Below are 18,465 nucleotides of genomic sequence, written 5' to 3' on the forward strand. Positions count from 1 at the left end.
TATAGTGTTATGGCGTCAATCGAAATTCGATAGAAATCATGCGTCTGGTTGGACATTCGTGATATATATTTCTTCTTTAAATCACAAGTGAAAGAGAACAATGCATAACTACATAGAGGCTGCTTAAACTTTCGTAGAGGAGAAGCTGAGAAGTTTGTGGGCTAAGAAGTTTCGAACACTATACCTAAGAAGATTAGTGAAAGTGCTTTTCAGCATACCTTCGTATAGCAAGCTGTTTAGACAATGAAGGACTAGTAATTTTCAATTATTACGTTTCCCGTATAAGATACAGTACACATTAAAGTGCCTATATTTTAACGCATGAAATGTAAATATACCCATTCTTAGAAAAATACAAGGAATAAAGTACTAAAATGAAAACAATTTTTGTATTTGTTAGTTTAATTTATGAACAAGTAACTAATCTACAGTAACGTAATACATGAAAAGTTGTACAGATAGAGAAAATGTATTATGTTGAATGTTAAATTTCCAATATATAGTCAACTTCAAGCAAATGCTAATAGCTTAATCCAATAGTTTAAAAGAAATACGGTATATAAAATATATTGTTTAGTTTATACACTATATTGTAATACAATTAATAATTCACAAAAATCTTTCTTCTTTTTTTAAATCCTGTTACGGAAATTTATTTCCCTTTCTATTAAGAATAAAAGAAGCCCACATGGCGTAATACATGTATAAATTACAGATACGAATTATTGAACTTATTGGACTACTCCTTACTTTTCACTCAAATGAAGTTTATTTGCAGTCACGTTCATTATGCACAGACCAGACACCGTTTAATTATAAATCTCCAATTTCATGAATCATCCTTCTAAATTGTCTAGTATCCTCCATATATGATTAAGTACAAAGTTGGGTTTCTTTGATGGAGAGCCAACTGTAACAAGAAAATTAAGAGAAATTTTAAAAATGTCATTCAATACCTTAACATATTATGCCTTTCGGACTTGGGTTTGCATCTTTCACTGTAAATGTATACTGCGAGTTTGTGAACACTTCATCTTAAGTAGCTTTTTAGGACATACAACAAGCTAGTTTTTTTAAATCATTTTAATTATTTTAAATTCTGTTCCTGAAAACTCCTTGAAATTTTAAGCTTTCGACTCCTCCCATGAGATTTGCTAATGGAGGATAAAATAGGAGTAAAGGAAATAAATACATCAACGAAATACACTGGTGTACAAAATTTGATGACAAAAGTAAGATTCGCACGCTGTGTCACTCCCAAACAGTGTTGCCACAGTCCTGGGTCTGGAGTGGGCTGAAAAATAGTACCAAATTGAAACAAAAAGGGCTGAATTCATTATTTTACCATATACCAGTGTAATGCATAGCTCTATAACACGCAAGTAAAAGGGGGTAAAACTCTAGAACAACTCCTCCTTTTCCAAGAGTCCAAATTCAAGAAAATGTTCTTTTTAAAAATTGCTTTCTAAAAACATCCTAATAGAAGGACCATAGCAACCGTGGAAATAGATGGAACTTTTCTCACACGATGGTCTTCTTTGAATATTCAACATTCAACGTGTGTGTTCTTCATTTTTTTAAGACTTCAAGCTAAAATTTCCAATACACTGCTTCTTTCTCGTCTCCATGTGCGGCAGGATGCGCCCGTCTAAAGTAATATGGTTCTCGGTATAGATCGAATTACGAATTTTCCACACAAAGTTCGTAGCGTTATGCGGTGCAACGCCACAGAATGAATGTTCTACAGCATTTTTTAAATATCCAAAATACAGTATGAGTAACATGAGATGTAGGAAAAGTCTTGCTGTTACTTACTCTTAATGAAAATGTAACAAGTATTTGTTAAATGGTGCTGAATTGAGTACAATTGTACCAAGATTTTCACAAAAGGGGCTGAAAACGTCAGCGTGGTACCAAAGGGCCAATGAATGACAAAAAGGTCTGAATTTGGTACAATTGTATCAAGTGTGGCAACACTGCTCCCAAATGATATAGATTCGTGAAACTTGAACCAACATTGAAAGTAGTGCTACAGTATAGTACAGGAAACAAAAGAAAGAAATATGTAACTAACAAAACTGACACTTTATTTATACAGAGGTAATAAGATACGCTGAAAGCACTGCGACTCATGATGCCCTCTGACATTACCAGAATGAATGAAATGATTATTAAAAGAATGTGTGATCACAATTACAATGATGCATTACTGCAATGTGCTCCCATGCTGATCACCAAGTTAATAATTAGTTGTGGTATGAAGTTCAATTACCCCACCAGCGCTGTTGACAACTACCGTATCGTTCTTAGTGCATCTGAAAATCCTGCGGGACGTCTTCACATAGCATCTTAAACGTGCTCGATGAGATTGAAGTTTCAGGAATAGGCAGACTGGTTCATTCGCTGAATATCCTCTCTTCCCAAAAGCTCTGCCACCTGCGCTGTCGATGCGGTTCCGCATTATCATCCATAAAGAAGAGCTTGGGGCCGACTGTACCTCTAATAAGATGCACGTAAAGGAGGAGCCCAGTGTTATAATAACGTTGGCCGGTAAGTATACCACGTGCAAAAGTTGGTGTGTACCCATGCAACGTTATACTACTATACAAAAAAATACCGGACCATAAGAATAATCATGTTCAGCACTGTTAATGGATTCAACCATGTTCCTGGGTTCAACAGTATTCAACAATGTTCCTACCTCTAAGAAAAGACTGTAGGTCCAGAATCAATATTCAGATTGAATCTTCCTTCATCGGAGAAAAGAATGCGACCCAATTCCTCCTCGATCCTGTCCTGATCTTGAAACCACCTCAAACCGTGTCGCCTATTGTATATACATCGTAATGCCCGTATGACAAATAGGTCACAGCCTTTTCCCGTGTAGTCGACGTGCCAGTGTCGAACGTGAGATTAGTTGAATTGCAGTCGTCTTAGATGTATATGCATTGCACCCCCTTGTTTGAAGTCAGTCTTTTCTTGCCTGTTGGACAATGTAGCAGTCGTTCTCTGCTGAAGTTGACCGTGGTGGACTACCACCTCTTCTTCACAAAGCATTGCCTGTGGTTCAAAATGCTTCCCATGACGTAAAACAATGCTTTGGGGCAGTGTGCGAATTAGATCATTTATATTGGGAGGGGGTGTGTGTGATAAAATTAAGCCAACAGGACGTAGCGTCTGAAGGTGCAATAATTCAAAATGAGACAATAATGCCTAACCCCTTCCAACACACACACACACACACACACACACACACACACACACACACACACACCTACATTCATGTCCAAAATTATTGTCGCATGTCTGTAATTGGTTGTTGTAGGAAAATAATTTTATAAAGAATTCGCCCGGTATTTCTTATAATGTTTGTACGTGTATAATCGGCAAATACTTGTATGTGGCAAATTTCATGTCAAAAGAACAGCAAATAAGAACAATAAAACGAAAATAAAACTTTCTTGATCATTTAGCAACATTTTGTTTTACTCATTCTAATTTTCGTATTTATAATTCTTTTCCTATGAAATTTACTACAAATACACATTTGCCGATTATACACATAGTATCAGTATTAAAAGTACCCTACAAAATCATTATCAAATTATATTTCTTACAAGAATACAGTTATAGACATGCGGCAATCATCTTGGACTTGAGTATACATAGCCTATATACTAGGAATGCAATGTATATACCCGATTGCAATGAAATGAGCTGAGCGAGCTTAAACTACGTAATCAGGAAGCGTTTTTCGGTGATTATTCCTCGATGGTACATCGGATTTTTGATTTCGATCTATGTTGTCACTCAGCACGACATACTCTATCAGCGTGCTAAGTTTGGTTGAGATCGGCCAAACGGTCTAGGAGTATGCGTTTTTCGGTGATTATTCCTCGATGGTACATCGGATTTTTGATTTCGACCTATGTTGTCACTCAGCACAACATACTCTATCAGCGTGCTAAGTTTGGTTGAGATCGGCCAAACGGTCTAGGAGGAAGCGTTTTTCGGTGATTATTCCTCGATGGTACATCGGATTTTTGATTTCGACCTATGTTGTCACTCAGCACGACATACTCTATCAGCGTGCTAAGTTTGGTTGAGATCGGCCAAACGGTCTAGGAGGAGTTCGCGGACAACCAAATGGCTAACCCGAGTATAAGAGCTTCGCTTCGCTCAGCTCAATAACATTACATCTGTAATAAATAAAACATTTATTAATTCAATAAATCTACCGACAATAACTATATATTGTCTGACATGCACGTCCACACCTAACCTTTCTGAATGTGTTTAAATGTACTCACTCGTGTGCCCACAACTCTGTAAGGTTTATTTCCTTAATAATTCGGCCCATTTACTTCACTAGCCGTTTGCGTCGAGGCAAAGCAAAATTTTAGTTTTAGTTTGCGGTAATCGGCATAACATTTCCTATATATATATATATATATATATATATATATATATATATATATATATATATATATATATATATATATATATATATATATATTCTTGCTTTGCTGTACGCAAAGTTTGTGAAGATATGGATCGGAATGTGCCTGTAGATATAGCTATTAAATAAATTCTTTAAATAAAGAAATATTGGTATAGACATATCACTTCGAAGTGCCTGAATAAGATGATTGTCATATAAGGGCACATTTCATATGGTTGTCTGTAAAATTTGTGTATCGCAACGCAAAAAAGGAGATAGCAATTATAATTACTATGCCAATTACCACAAATTAAATGCAACTTTTGAGTTGCGTAGACGCAAACTAAGTAATGAGGACCATGCCCTACCAAAGAATACACTGAAAAATGAAATTTAACAAAAATTAAAACAAGATGATAAATGATACAAATGTAGAGGTTGACTATGGCATGTTCAATCTTCACCAAGTTATTCTTGGCCAAAAGCTAAGAGTATTTATAAATCCATGTGTGACTATTATGCGCAATTAATACATTCAAATTCAGAACGACGACGAACTGAAGGGTACGAGGATACGGTTGCAAGTAACTGTAGTCATAATAACCCCATGCTATAAACTTCACCAACACCTAATGGCTCACTTGCCGGTAAATGTTGATCGTCGATATAGTAAAGTGTCGTAGGATTGCCGCTAGTGTGCTACTGGCGTCAGGGTTTCGTCGAGTCGAAACACATATCTAAAGTCGGTATATTGAAGTTACCATCGCGTAACAGCGAGGACTTCATTTTGGTCTGCGCTCCTTCGATTCGTCGCGGAGAATCGCGAAAGGACCAACACGAACTATCGTCAGTAATGTGCATGCGGTTATTATTATCCAGTATATTATTTTTTTCCTGATGAATTGTTCCTAAAGTGAGCTACGGAGATCAAGAATAACCTCTGCCTCTACATCATGAAGTGAAACATCTTGAGTGTGTATAATTGTATGAATTTCGATGGCAACTGTCGCCGATCATTAAAAAGTGAATATTGGAGAACTATGAAATAAAGTAAATAGACGCGTGCCATTTTGTTATAAAATTACACTGTTCAACAAATTTTGATCGAAAGTATGTAAATTCTTTGAAATTGCGATTTTTACATTCATTTAAGCATAATATAAAAGGAAATGATAATAGAAGAATTTTCTTAGCTCAGGTTGTGAAAAAAAAAACGCCCTTATACAACAGTAGTTGTATATATACAAATGTATTAATATTTATAGAACATTTAAGCAAAATCCTTGTAAAAACCTACATTTCACTTTTTTTTATCTATTTCACTGTGATGTGATAAGCTGGGGAGTTAAGAAGTACCCTAACCTATAGCTTTCTATACCCTTGTACTTCATTTTTTTAAAATTGCGCAAATACCAGTTTCACAGCGATACAGAAAATAAAGTAACCGTGGTCAAGTTAAACATTAACAATTCCGTAATAAAAATCAGTATTAACATCAAAACATGAAAAATATGTACAAATACCTTTTTGTGCAAGAACTACACTGAAATGTAGACAAAAGTTTCAAGTGCTACCTTGTACAGGATTATGTTTATTTTATTTTGAGCGTCTTCGCTTGGCTTGCCTTTTGTAGGTTACATCTGGAGCATCCCTTGCAATAGTCCAACAGTAGTCGGCCAATATGTTAGAACTCCACATTCCCTCATATCTCTTCTCCATGAGGGAATTGTCCTCTTAGGTACTTATAGGCCTCATCCTCTTGGTTCATGCTGTTAACAAAACTTTTCATAAGACCTAATTTAATATGTATAGGGGGAAGCAAAATTCGGTTACGATCTATTAGTGGTTCATGCTGCACATTTTTCACTCCCGGCTGAAGAGCTTCTCTGGTACTCCAATCACTTTTGCGGTAATGAGATCCACGATCTCTACTGTCCCATTCACATATAAAGCAACAATACTTTGTATACCCTAACTGCATACCTAGCAACAGTGCTATTACTTTAAGGTCACCACAAATGAGCCACTGAAAATCATAATATTTAATGCCTTGAAGTAAACGTTCCAAGTTTTCATAAGATTCCTTCTTATGAACTGCGTAACCTACAGGAATTGTAGGAAGTTCATTTCCAATATGTAAAAGCACTGACTTTAAACTCACCTTGGACGAATCTATAAAGAGCCTCCACTCCGTAGGTTCGTAATTAATTTTAAGTGCCCTCATGAGACCATTTACATCTGTACATGCCACAAGTGTGTCTTCCATAGTAAAAAATGAAGTGAACATCTTCTACCTATTCCGATACACTGAAATATTTACTTTTTCCTGCAATAAATTCCATTGCTTTAAGCGTGACGCTAAAATTTCGGCTTTGCTTTTCGAGAGGTCCAAGTCTCTGATTAGATCACTTAGTTCCTCTTGAGTAAGTCTATGTGGTTCACATGGAGGTTCTTCTACAACAAACGTAGGGTCCTTCGAAGTACTTGATTCAGGAGCTTCAACTTCTTGATCATCATCAGAAAAAAGATCGTATTCTTTAGGTGGGTCAGGAACAGGTAGTCCTTCTCCATGTGGAGCAGGGCGCATTGCAGAAGGAATGTTAGGATAGATCAAGGCCCGCTTCTTTTTCGTGGAAATTCCCTTCTTGACGGAAGGAACCATACAAAAATAACAGTCTCTGATGTGGTCGCTTGGCTCCCTCTAAATCATGGGCACTGCAAAAGGCATTGAGCGCCCCTTCCCATTAATCCAATTTCTTAGATTTGCTGGCACAAGTGTTACACACAATGTGGGGTGCCAAGATTTATCTTGGTCTCCAATCTTACAACCAAAGTAATATTGATAGGCTTTTCTTATTAGTGGTGTTATAGTCTGCTTTTGTGAGGAAAATGTCACTTCCCCACACACGTAGCAGAAGCTATCCGCACTGTTTATACAATTTCGCGGCATTTTTGTTTATTGAAATCCTCAAAATGTCACTTGAAATAGTTCCGACAACTATTTAAAAATATACATTCGAAATACCAGTATTTTTGCGTACTTGTAGTTGTATTTTTATGTCCTGTACTACACAAACGTCACACCCAAAACGCTGATAACTGTACTAAACCTGTCTTTTCTAACAATAGCAGAACACTACTGAGATAAGGAACACAATGAAACCAAGCGTTCACATAGTTTCTCCAGTGTTGCCGGATCAGTGTAACATTTTACCGCAAACGAAGCGAATATATTTATTTTTAAAGCGTTATTATTAGACATGCCTGTAAAACGAAAAGCAGAGCTAATATTCGAAAATAACTTTCAAATTCGTGATCAGCACCACAAAATCAATATGAATTAGCTGATTTTTTTCAATTTACATTTTCGTTGTTGAACAGTGTTATCTGACGCAAAGGAGCACTCTGATTGACCAAACGAAAAAAACCTCAACGATTTATCTCTCCACAAGCGAGGTTTTCTTCGTCGCCTGCGTGGCGATGTAGGAAGAATACCTGCCTAGTAATCGTAAGTTTGGTGGTTTGTGCCCACTTTCGGGTCCTTTTTTTAGTAGTTTTTTGAGTATTTCTTATACTCACCTTAATGTAAACAAATCACACATATAGGCGATTTAACACATTTTGGGGGAATAATTTTGTGGTGTGCTTTTATACTAACAAGCAACGTACAGAACAAGGCACGATCAGATCTGACTCAAACTTCGCCCAAAGAAAATATAATAGAAAAGAAGAAAAATGCCAAATTAGAGCTGCCCCCATCCAGAAACACTGGAGATATGCTCCGCAACATAATGCACCACGCGACAATATGATATAAGGTAAACGTCGCAAGATACCCGTTTATGTCGGAAACGGAAAGGATGGGCAGCACCAGGATATCAAGATATTGGATATACTATAACACTGACTTGGCGCACATCTTGAAAGCCGCCATCTTGGATATAGCGTAAGATATTGAAATGAGAAGCGGGGTGTATGATATATCAATGTAAGGTAAAATGCAAAAGGAAAACCAATGATGTAACCGCGAAAAACATATGTGTAATGGTATGGACGGGACGAAGTGTAGAAGACTCGGGCAAAACAAACGTGTATTCGAAGGGCAGAATAATAGGGCAAGACCCCACGATAAATGGTACCTTAACAATTACTCTTATTGGTTGTTAGTAGAATTTAGAAGGCTAAATTTTGGAAACTCCAATTATAATATACATTTTACTGTGCAACACACTATTTGTTATTGAAACATGAAAAAATACGAAATCATTTGTGTTGAGTTTATAAGAATTTATTTTAAATTTTTAACACTTTCGTTCGTAAACCCGTGTCAGACTGGAGTTGTACGTTTATTCCAAAACGCTGGAGCCCGAGTCTAACTCGTAAGTTATTATGGGTTGCGGTCGCTTGTTAGTCGTGTTAAATACTTACTGAGACCAGTGTTGCCACGGTAGTAGCTCTGGAGTGGGCTGAAAAATAGTACCAAATTTAAACAAAAAGGGCTGAATTCATTTTTTGTCAAAAAGTAAAATAATTTTGCCCACGTATGATCATCCCTGATCTAACTTTAGGCCTATACATAAAGTTTGTTACAACGTGTCGATATAGATCTCTAAAACGCAGAAATGTTCGGGTATTTTTATATTCGTCAATATGGCATCAGTAGTAAACAACAGCCCGGTAAGCTGGCAACTACGTCAATGTATTTTTTGTGCTATACCATGCCGTTGAGAGTGGGGACGGTCCCGGGCGCCGAAGTAAAGGGGCGCAAAATTCGGAAGAAAAAAGAATATATATATTGACGGAAAAAGTAAGAAAAAGTACTCAAACTCAAGGAAAATCAGGGTTTACTTTTAAAAATTTTATTACGCTTCGCGCCAACTAGTCTATCGACCTCATCCATATATACGGGGACGCCGTCGTATATTCTCGCCCAGGCGCTGATCTTCCACGGTGCGGCACTGGTGCTATTATTGTTTTGATGTTGCATATCTTTTCAACGACACATAAATTATAGACTTACTTCAGCACCCGCTTGTCTTCTTCAGAATATGCAACACTTGATTCAACGTGTGTGTATTTTAAAAAAAAAGAAAAAAGAAAGAAAAAAAGATACCAAGCTAAAATATCCACCACACTGCTTCTTTCTCATCTCCTTCCTGCGTGGCGCGGATGCCCCCATCTAGCGTCATTTGTTTCCCGGTATAGTTCGAATTACGAATTTTCCACATGAAGTTTGTAGTGTTATGCGGTGCAACGTCACAGAATGAATGTTCACCAGCATTTCTTAAGTGTCCAACACAGTATGACTAACAAGGCAATCTAGCATAATTGATGTCCGGTCGTTTAGAGGGGCTGATTGTGACACTGACCACTACCTGGTAGCAGCGATAATACGAGAGAAAGTATCGTTGAATAAAGGTAATATTCATTGTCCGAAAACGAAAAGACTCAATTTAAAGAAATTGGAAGAGAGCCAGGTAAGAGAGAAATACCAAATTGAAGTTTCGAATAGATTCTCGGCTTTAGAAGATTCGAAGTGCACTAGTGTTGAGGATACCTGGATTGAAATTAGAGATAGTATTAAAATTTCAGCAAAAGAAAAATTGGGACACGCGGAAATACGTAGGAACAAACCATGGTTCGATCAGGAATGTATAAAACTAGCAGAGAAGAGAAAACAGGCAAAATTACGCTGACAACAAAATCCGAATGAAATAACTACACAAAATTTCGCAGATATCAGGCGGGAAACTTCCAAAACTTTTAGAACAAAGAAACGCGATTTTCTGAAAGCTAAAATTAAGGAACTTGAAGATAATAGTAAAAACAAAAACATCCGGGACATGTATAAGGGAATCAACGAATTTAAGAAAGGCTTCAACCTAGTGCTTATATATTAAAGAAATCTGACGGTACAGTTCTCATTGGCACAAAGCATCTTAAATAGGTGGAAACATTTCTTTGACGATTTACTTAACACGCAACCAAAAACTAGTGTGTGTGGAGAAAGGGAGATACACACCGCAGAACCGTATATTCCAGAACCCAACTGAATAGAAGTAGAAACCGCTATTAAAAAAATTAAAGAAACAAATCTCCGGGTGTAGATGAAATTCCGGCTGAGTTAATTTTAGCTGGAGGTGAAATATTGTGGAACAAGATACACAAACTCATTCTCCTTATCTGGAACAAGTAAGAATTGCCACAAGAATGGAAAGAATCAATCATTGTTCCAATTCACAAGAAAGGCGACAAAACTGACTGTAATAATATCGAGGCATTTCTCTTCTGTCAACATCCTATAAAATCCTTTCAAATATTCTGTTAGCAAGACTGACCCCATACGCAGATGAAATTATTGGAGATTATCAGTGCGGATTTAGACGAAATCGATCAACTATCGACCAAATATTTACCATTCGCCAAATACTCGAAAAAAAGTGGGAATACAATACCCCGGTACATCAACTATTTATTGATTTTAGAAAGGCTTACGACTCGGTTAGGAGAGAAACATTATACAACGTTCTTACAGAACTTGGAATACCGAGAAAGCTAATTAGATTAACTAAAATATGTTTAAATGAATTCCAAAGTAAAGTCCGGGTAGGAAAATTTTTGTCCACGAGCTTTCACGTCGAAAATGGCCTGAAGCAAGGAGATGCGTTGTCGCCATTATTATTTAAATTCGTTCTGGAATACGCTATAAGGAAAATCAAAGATAGCAACCAGGGCCTACAGTTGAACGGTATTCACCAGGTTATGGCATATGCTGATGATGTTAATTTAATAGGTGATGATAGGAGAACAATAGAAAGAAATGCAGAGATCTTATTAAACGCTTGCAGGGACATGGGTTTAGAAGTAAATGCAGAGAAAACTAAATACATGGAAGTGCGTCGGGACCGGAATACAGCAAATTATGGATGCGTTAAAATATTAAATAATACTTTTGATAAAGTGAATAGTTTCAAATATCTAGGACCAATATTAACAGAGGAAAATCATATTCACGGAGAAATTAGATATCGACTAAAAGCAGAGAATTCGTGTTACTATTCGGTTCAAAATCTCTTGTCGTCGCGAATTCTGTCGAGGAATTTGAAACTTAAAATATACAAACGATAATCATGCCTGTTGTTTTGTATGGCTGCGAAACATGGTCACTTTCTCTGAGGGAAGAACATAGACTGAAAGTATTTGAGAACAAGATCCTGAGACGAATATTCGGACCCAAGAGGAACGGGAATGGGGAATGGCGGAAACTTAATAACGAGGAACTACATAATTTATATGGTTTACCCAACATTGTTAGGGTCTCAAGTCTAGGAGGCTTAGGTGGGCGGGTCTGTAGCTAGAATGGAAGAAAATAGAAACGCTTTCAAAGTCTTGACTGGAAGACCAATCGGAAAACGATCATTAGGAAGACCTAGGCGCAGATGGGATGACAATATTATGATGGATCTCGCAGAGATTGGAATACAAAGTAGAAACTGGATGCAGTTAGCTAAGGATAGAACTCAGTGGAGAGCTTTTGTGAACGCGGCATTGAACCTCCGGGTTCCATAGGCCATAGAGTTAGTTAGACAATATTTGTTAAATGGTGCTGAATTCTGTAGAATTGTACCAACTTTTTACAAAAGGTGCTGAAAATGCCAGCGTGGTACCAACGGGCCGACGAATGACAAAAGGGCTGAATCTGGTACATTTGTACCAAGTGTGGCAACACAGACTGAGACTCAGTCCTTGAAAAAATACTATTCACCTGACATCTAGCGGAAAGTAAACAAGGATTCCGCAGCTTCATTGTAGTAATCAAATTTCTGCGTTTGACTGCAGCACGTTCGAGAAAATAGTGATATAGTTTGTTTCGAAAACAACTTCATTTTACAGAAGTTGTATTGTTTGAAGCAAGTAAAATGAATGTAGAAGAAATATCAATGATTTTTAGAAGACTACAGTTTATATTCCGGCTCGGAAGGTGAAATTAATGATTCAGATTTGGAGGGTGTGTAGTGAGAAGATCAACAAGGATGCCTGTAAAATGGGAAAAAAAGAAACCTCTTGGTGATGCAAAAACTGTGGAGTTGCCGCTCGTGTTCCAGGGTGTTTCAAACTCAACCATATTAAAGCTACATAACTATCTGTAACACAGGTAAAGAACGTTGTAAACATTTTCAGTCCTGCTGAAAAAATATGTATTTGTAAAAAGAGTGTATCCATCTCATACGCTATTGCCGTGTAAGTCACTTATTAATAAAAAAATGCATGTATTTGAAAATATAGTGTTAACGAGAGTACAAAATATCCCCAATATAAACATTGGCAGTATATGTTCATATTATTTTTCTACTGTATTTTTTTTTTCGATTGATCAAAAAGCACTTATTTCAAACAGAAGTGTAGCTAACTACGCCTTTCTACGTCACCAAATGATATGTTTGTAATAAAATCTAAAATCCAAAAATTTGTTTGCAATGTTTTTTAGTGTGTCTATTATTATTTAGCAATGCACTATATATATTTTTAAACAGACCTAAAAACCCCAGGATCAAAAGTGTTAAACTTTAAAAGAACATTAAGTAACATATCCGTTATAAAGTCAATGTCCTCCACAATACTTATTAGTTGGCTGAATGAGTTATATTGTCTTTGCGTCATCGTTATTAAAACTGAAATTATTTGAAATATTAAAAACGAAACTTTTGTACTTTAGTATATTATCAAAAACATTTTATTTATGATGTACCAAGAAAAATAACAGAGACGTCATAAGACAAATAACTGAAAAAAAAATACGAAAATAAGCTACAAGGACTTATTACGTATTTGTTGTTTTTACTTTTATTAACAGTGAAAGTGATTTTTCAGACATATATAAACTTAAAAAATAAAAACAAAAATTCATGCATTGCCATTCCATCATTCAACAATTCTGGATTTTGGATCGTTATTCTGGATTCTGCATCTTTCTTTGAAACATTCTGTTACATGAGATTAGAGACACCTCGGAATTCGAAATGTAAGTTTTAATTTTTAGTTTAAATTATGTTTCTAAAAAAGTAATTTCTTCTTGATGGCTCCTGTAAGGCCTCATAGATAATTGCTCTTAAAGTAACCTTTATTAATATTTAATTTTTTTTTGTTATTTTTGAATAGGCAGATCTTTAAAGTTTTATTTAATTAATAAACTTTACATTACTTGTTGAATTCAACATATCTGCAAGATTGTAAGAAGATTGTAAAGTAACAATAGCATTATTTGTTGTAATAAATTTATACTATCAGAATTCCTTTTTTGACGGAAATGACAATCATAAATATGGCAGAGCATTATCATGAGTTAAATACTACCACTATACATTTATAATACCAAGGTAATTTAAAAAACAACTCATAAAATTTGTTAATATACGTAACCATTGGTTCCACATTAAATTAAGCATTACAGTATCTTTTTTTAAAGTACAAAGTATCCACATATTTTTTTAAAAATAAATTAAACATTTGCTTCTAGTTTTTTTTATTATTATTGAAATTAGTTCAAGTAAGTCTTCAAGTAGTTTTATTACTATGCCAACATCGAAAATCTATACATTGTTTTAAAATTTAATACGGAACCAGTTCTGGAAGTAAGAATAGCTATCTATCTATTCGGTTGCATAGGAGCCTTATCTTCCAGTATGTCACTGTGAACTGTGATCTAGAAGATGTCAAGTACGAAATGTATGTCGAGTACGGAGTGTAAAGTAAGTATAAATATTGGTCAATTTACGACATATCGATCTATAGATAAATCACTTCAATGTACCTTATTGATTTCAACACTTTGCAAGCATGTATTACTTATTACCTTTGCTTTAATAAATTTATTATATTGAAACATATTCCCCTTTCGTAGTATATTGCGGGAGTTGTTGAAGTCCTATTACATACCAAATTCGAAGGCTGGTTATGTGGTGGCTGTATTATATTGGGCAACACTTGCTAAGAATAATTCATATTTTCAAACTCAAGGTCAAATAGTTTATATATTGAGGGTTGCATTTCTTCATGATAAGTTGTCTACTGTAATTAATAAATTACGAATCCGATGTAACGATTAATTACGATGTAACTATTTTGTATGTGTTGTTCGTGTATTCAGTTTGATTTTTTATACAAGTCCATTAATATTGGCCAAAACAACAATTTCAGTAGCTGAACCTTAATCTGTAGCAATTTTAAGTTCGAATTGGATACGAATATTTTTTCTATCTATGCTTGATCTTTTTTATACAAAGCCGTATCAGACACTTGATAGATGAAAAGCTATAACTGAAACGAATCGATGTTACATGCAAGAAGACTGACTTTGTTACTTCCTATCTACATGAAGATCTAGCACTTGTAGCTTTCAATAGATGGTTTTATATTATAAAGTATCCAAAATTCAAACATATACAATATTTTGGAAGTTTATTTTGGCTATTTTTATTTTCCTTGCACATAGAAGTTTTTCGGCAAGTATTGTATAGAATTATTTTTGAAAAATCGTAGTCATTGGAGAATATTGAAGATCAGAATAAGCTTACGTGTGTATAAAATATATGTAGTGAAAATGTAAAAACATTTTCTAGCGTATGTAATAGATGTCTTTGCTTCTTAAACGAATTCAACAGTGTTTCATTTTCGGTATGATCTTGTTTCTTTGTCAAATGATTCCTCATATTAATGCATGATTTTGCTGATACTACAGTTCTTACATAATCTATATCTGGAAATGTAATGAAAAGGTTGATTTTATTAAGATATTGTTTTTGCATATTTGAAGCCAGACAAGATTCTTGTATTGAAATATTCAGACTGTTGATATTAGGCACATATTAAAAGAAACGTCTATATATTTAATTTTAATCTAAACTTACGGCACAATCCATTGGAGCATTCCCCTGAACACGCAGAACACGCTTTCCCAATCTTGTAAACGGGCAATGTAAGAACATTTCCTCCTGGCTCATAGTTACATACATACAAGTGTCTATCATAAATGCCATCCTGATATTCTCGTCGTCCACAGCCTATTTTGGTTGTTGTTGCCCAAATCATCTGAGTGTAATGTCCAGCGCCATCACCACCTCTGTAGCAAAAAAATGAAAGAAATATTTAGATAACATTGATAATTCACATTGAGATTTAATAGTAATAATAATATTACAGGACTGCAAATGAAAACCATCTGAAAATTGTTTTCGTTTTGATACGTGAATTTTATAGTTCTTGACTCGCTGATTCCGAAAATGAAGTCCGTTTTTTCTCATCACCCAAGGTTTTTCCTCAAATTGACTTCGAATATCCAACCCAATACTACAAAATTTGTATGTATATATTATATATGGTTATATATGGGAACAGAAATACGAAGGAACTATACAGATGTCTGTACTGAAATGTCAATCTGAATGAATATAAATACATTCACCTATAAAAATAGTTTCATTGTTATATATTGTTATTGTATATATATATATATATATTCAACCTATATCTGATGAATATGTAAGAGAAGTTGTTTTTCAAACGCTTTTTTCTGTAAGTTTTGATGAGTTTGTTATGCTTTTCTTCCGCCGTTTCTTTATGCTCCAGGAACAGTCCACCAACATGTTAATACTCCAGCCTCCTGGTATCTATGCTTCATGTCCTTTATATCCTAGTAAAATCTCTCATCTTGCTTCTCACTTAGTTGGTCAAGATTTTCTGGAATGTAATCCAGATGTCAATGCAAGAAATGTATCTTAATACTCAGTCGCACCCTAGTTCTTGAAATTTCCACAACTAGTTTCCACAATGTTCTTACAATCTGGACTTTTGTTGTTACCGAGAAAATTCTGTTACACTTTTGAATTCTACCCAGGCATCTCTCTCAGTTGGATTCATTGTTGTTTTTTTAAGAATCTCTGTTTTCCATAAGTTTTCGTATACTGGGGCCAATAAATATGCCTTCTTTCACTTTCCCATAGGAGACGGATGGAAATGTATTATATATAAACTTGAAACATTGTCCCTGTTTGTCAAGTGCTTTCACAAATTGTTTAATGAGTTCCAACTTAGTGTCAAGATATGGAAGTAATATTTTGTCCTAACGAACTAAACGTTCATGTGCAATATTTTTAGACCCTGGATTCCAAAGTATCCATAATGGCCATTCTCTTCTTACCCAATGCTCACTTCTTGCCCTACTATCCCACTCGCAAATGAAGTATGGCATCTTCGCATATCCAGATTGCTGTCCTAGTACAATGCCAAAATCTTGAAATCACCACACACTTCCCACCCATGTTCTTGATATTTAGTTGTCTTTAGAATTAATTCAATCGTTTCTTTCATTGAAATAATTGAAATTGAATCTCCAGCTAGTGGAAAGTAGAAGAAAACTTAACTTTTTAAGCAAGCAAGAATTTGTTTGTGAATTTGTTTCTCAATTAATATCGATCGTTTTCGATAATTTTTACAAACCAACCCACTACCAGTTTCGCTTATAGAGAACGTGCCGCCCCCAACCTCATAAAGAAGAATTTTAAAAAATGCTATGAGATCGTTGTGTTCAATTTCAATAAAGAGTTAATATACTGAATTTCAGCTTCGTAAGTTTAACTTGTGAGATACTTGAGAGCTTGTGAGATACTCAATTTTTTTTTTCGCAAAAATTCCTCATCTCCACTGCCCCCTTAAGATATTATTATAATGAAAGTTATGTGATAACACCCCAGTTTGGATTAAGGCCTAACTATATACCAAAAGTTATTTCATTTGAGGTTGCAATTTGGCCGTGATGATCAGGCACACATAGTTACATTCATTTTATATAATATTTTATATATTACAGAGATTAAAAAATGTATTTTTCCAATAGTTAACTCCTCTAAAAACTCACTGACTGTGTCCCGAAAGCCAAGTAGTAGTATAACTCCAATTGCTATTATTGCAATTACAAATGTCAATATCCAAAAATGTCTGAAGTTCTTTTTTCACTTAGAGATACTCATCTCAGGTAAGTAAATAGAAACAAATGAAGAAGGAAGGGTAATGCAAGCCTTGAAAGTAAAACGTAGACAAATTCACCAGTGTTCAGAAGCATATTTTTTAATGACGCTCGAACTTAGCAATAGGAGCTAAATACACGGTTCTGATTAGTTAAAGCTATCCTTTTCTCGCCACGCAGAATAAATCAACCACCTACTACTGTCGGTCTTCGTGGCCGAGTGTACTAGCAACTCTGGTTAGTGATTATAATTATTTTTAGCGTTGGTACAAACCCGGCTGAGGGAATTTTTTAATTCTTATATTTTATTTTTTATTAAGTTTCCATAACAATTTTTCATTAAAATAAGACAAATAATACTCAGAGTGATTTACTTACGTTACGCGTGTAGCTTTGCTACACGAATTTAAAGTATAAGTAGTAGTAGTAACAAGGGTCACACGCCAAGTAGGACTCGTTTTGTTCTAGCTTGACTGCCATGATATTAATTTAACCTCAGCTGCTTCTACAATTTTCTTCCTTCATTCCAACAAAGTGACATTTAAATTACAATACATACTCCAGAAGGTTTGGACAGTCGCAAACTGCAACCAATCAGAAACGTGTATTTAGTTCCTATGGCTAGGGTCGAGGGTGAAAAAGTATATTGTTCACAAAGTACAATGCAGAAAGTAGAGTGGGTCGGTAGATCAGAGTGAGTCGGTGGGTCGCATTGGGTCATGGTGATTGGTGGGTCGCAATGCTTCACATGCTGTTGACCCTCGATCCACTGATACACTCAGAAAACGACCCACTTAACCAACTGACAAACCCACCCATTCCAGCTCTGATCAGCGGGTGGGGTACTTGGTTCGTTCCCAAGGCAAGTAACCTTGAAGTGGCCAACATCGTGCTCGTGGGTTTTCTCGGAACACTCCAACATCCTCCAACTTTCTCCTTCCACTAATTCGTCCATCATAATTTACTTGCTTTAATTATGGTCTTCCTTAACGTAACAGGCATA

General features: G+C 35.5%; 1 protein-coding gene across 1 annotated transcript in view; it reads right to left on the minus strand.

The window, feature by feature from the left end:
- Positions 1-384: 384 nt before the first annotated feature.
- The window catches only part of LOC145686296 (venom allergen 5-like), a 112,723-nt gene continuing 94,642 nt past the window's right edge, over positions 385-18,465 (minus strand). The window contains exons 6-7 of the mRNA XM_081759431.1: positions 15,349-15,560; positions 385-910 (exon numbers count right to left, since the gene is read on the minus strand). Coding sequence (XP_081615557.1) covers positions 837-910; positions 15,349-15,560 — 286 coding nt within the window. The 3' untranslated portion in view covers positions 385-836. The remainder of the gene's footprint in view (positions 911-15,348; positions 15,561-18,465) is intronic.

Source organism: Thermobia domestica, chromosome 5 (assembly GCF_964235325.1).
Source record: "Thermobia domestica chromosome 5, izTheDome1.hap1.1, whole genome shotgun sequence".
In the NCBI taxonomy this organism is placed as follows: Eukaryota; Metazoa; Arthropoda; class Insecta; order Zygentoma; family Lepismatidae; genus Thermobia; species Thermobia domestica.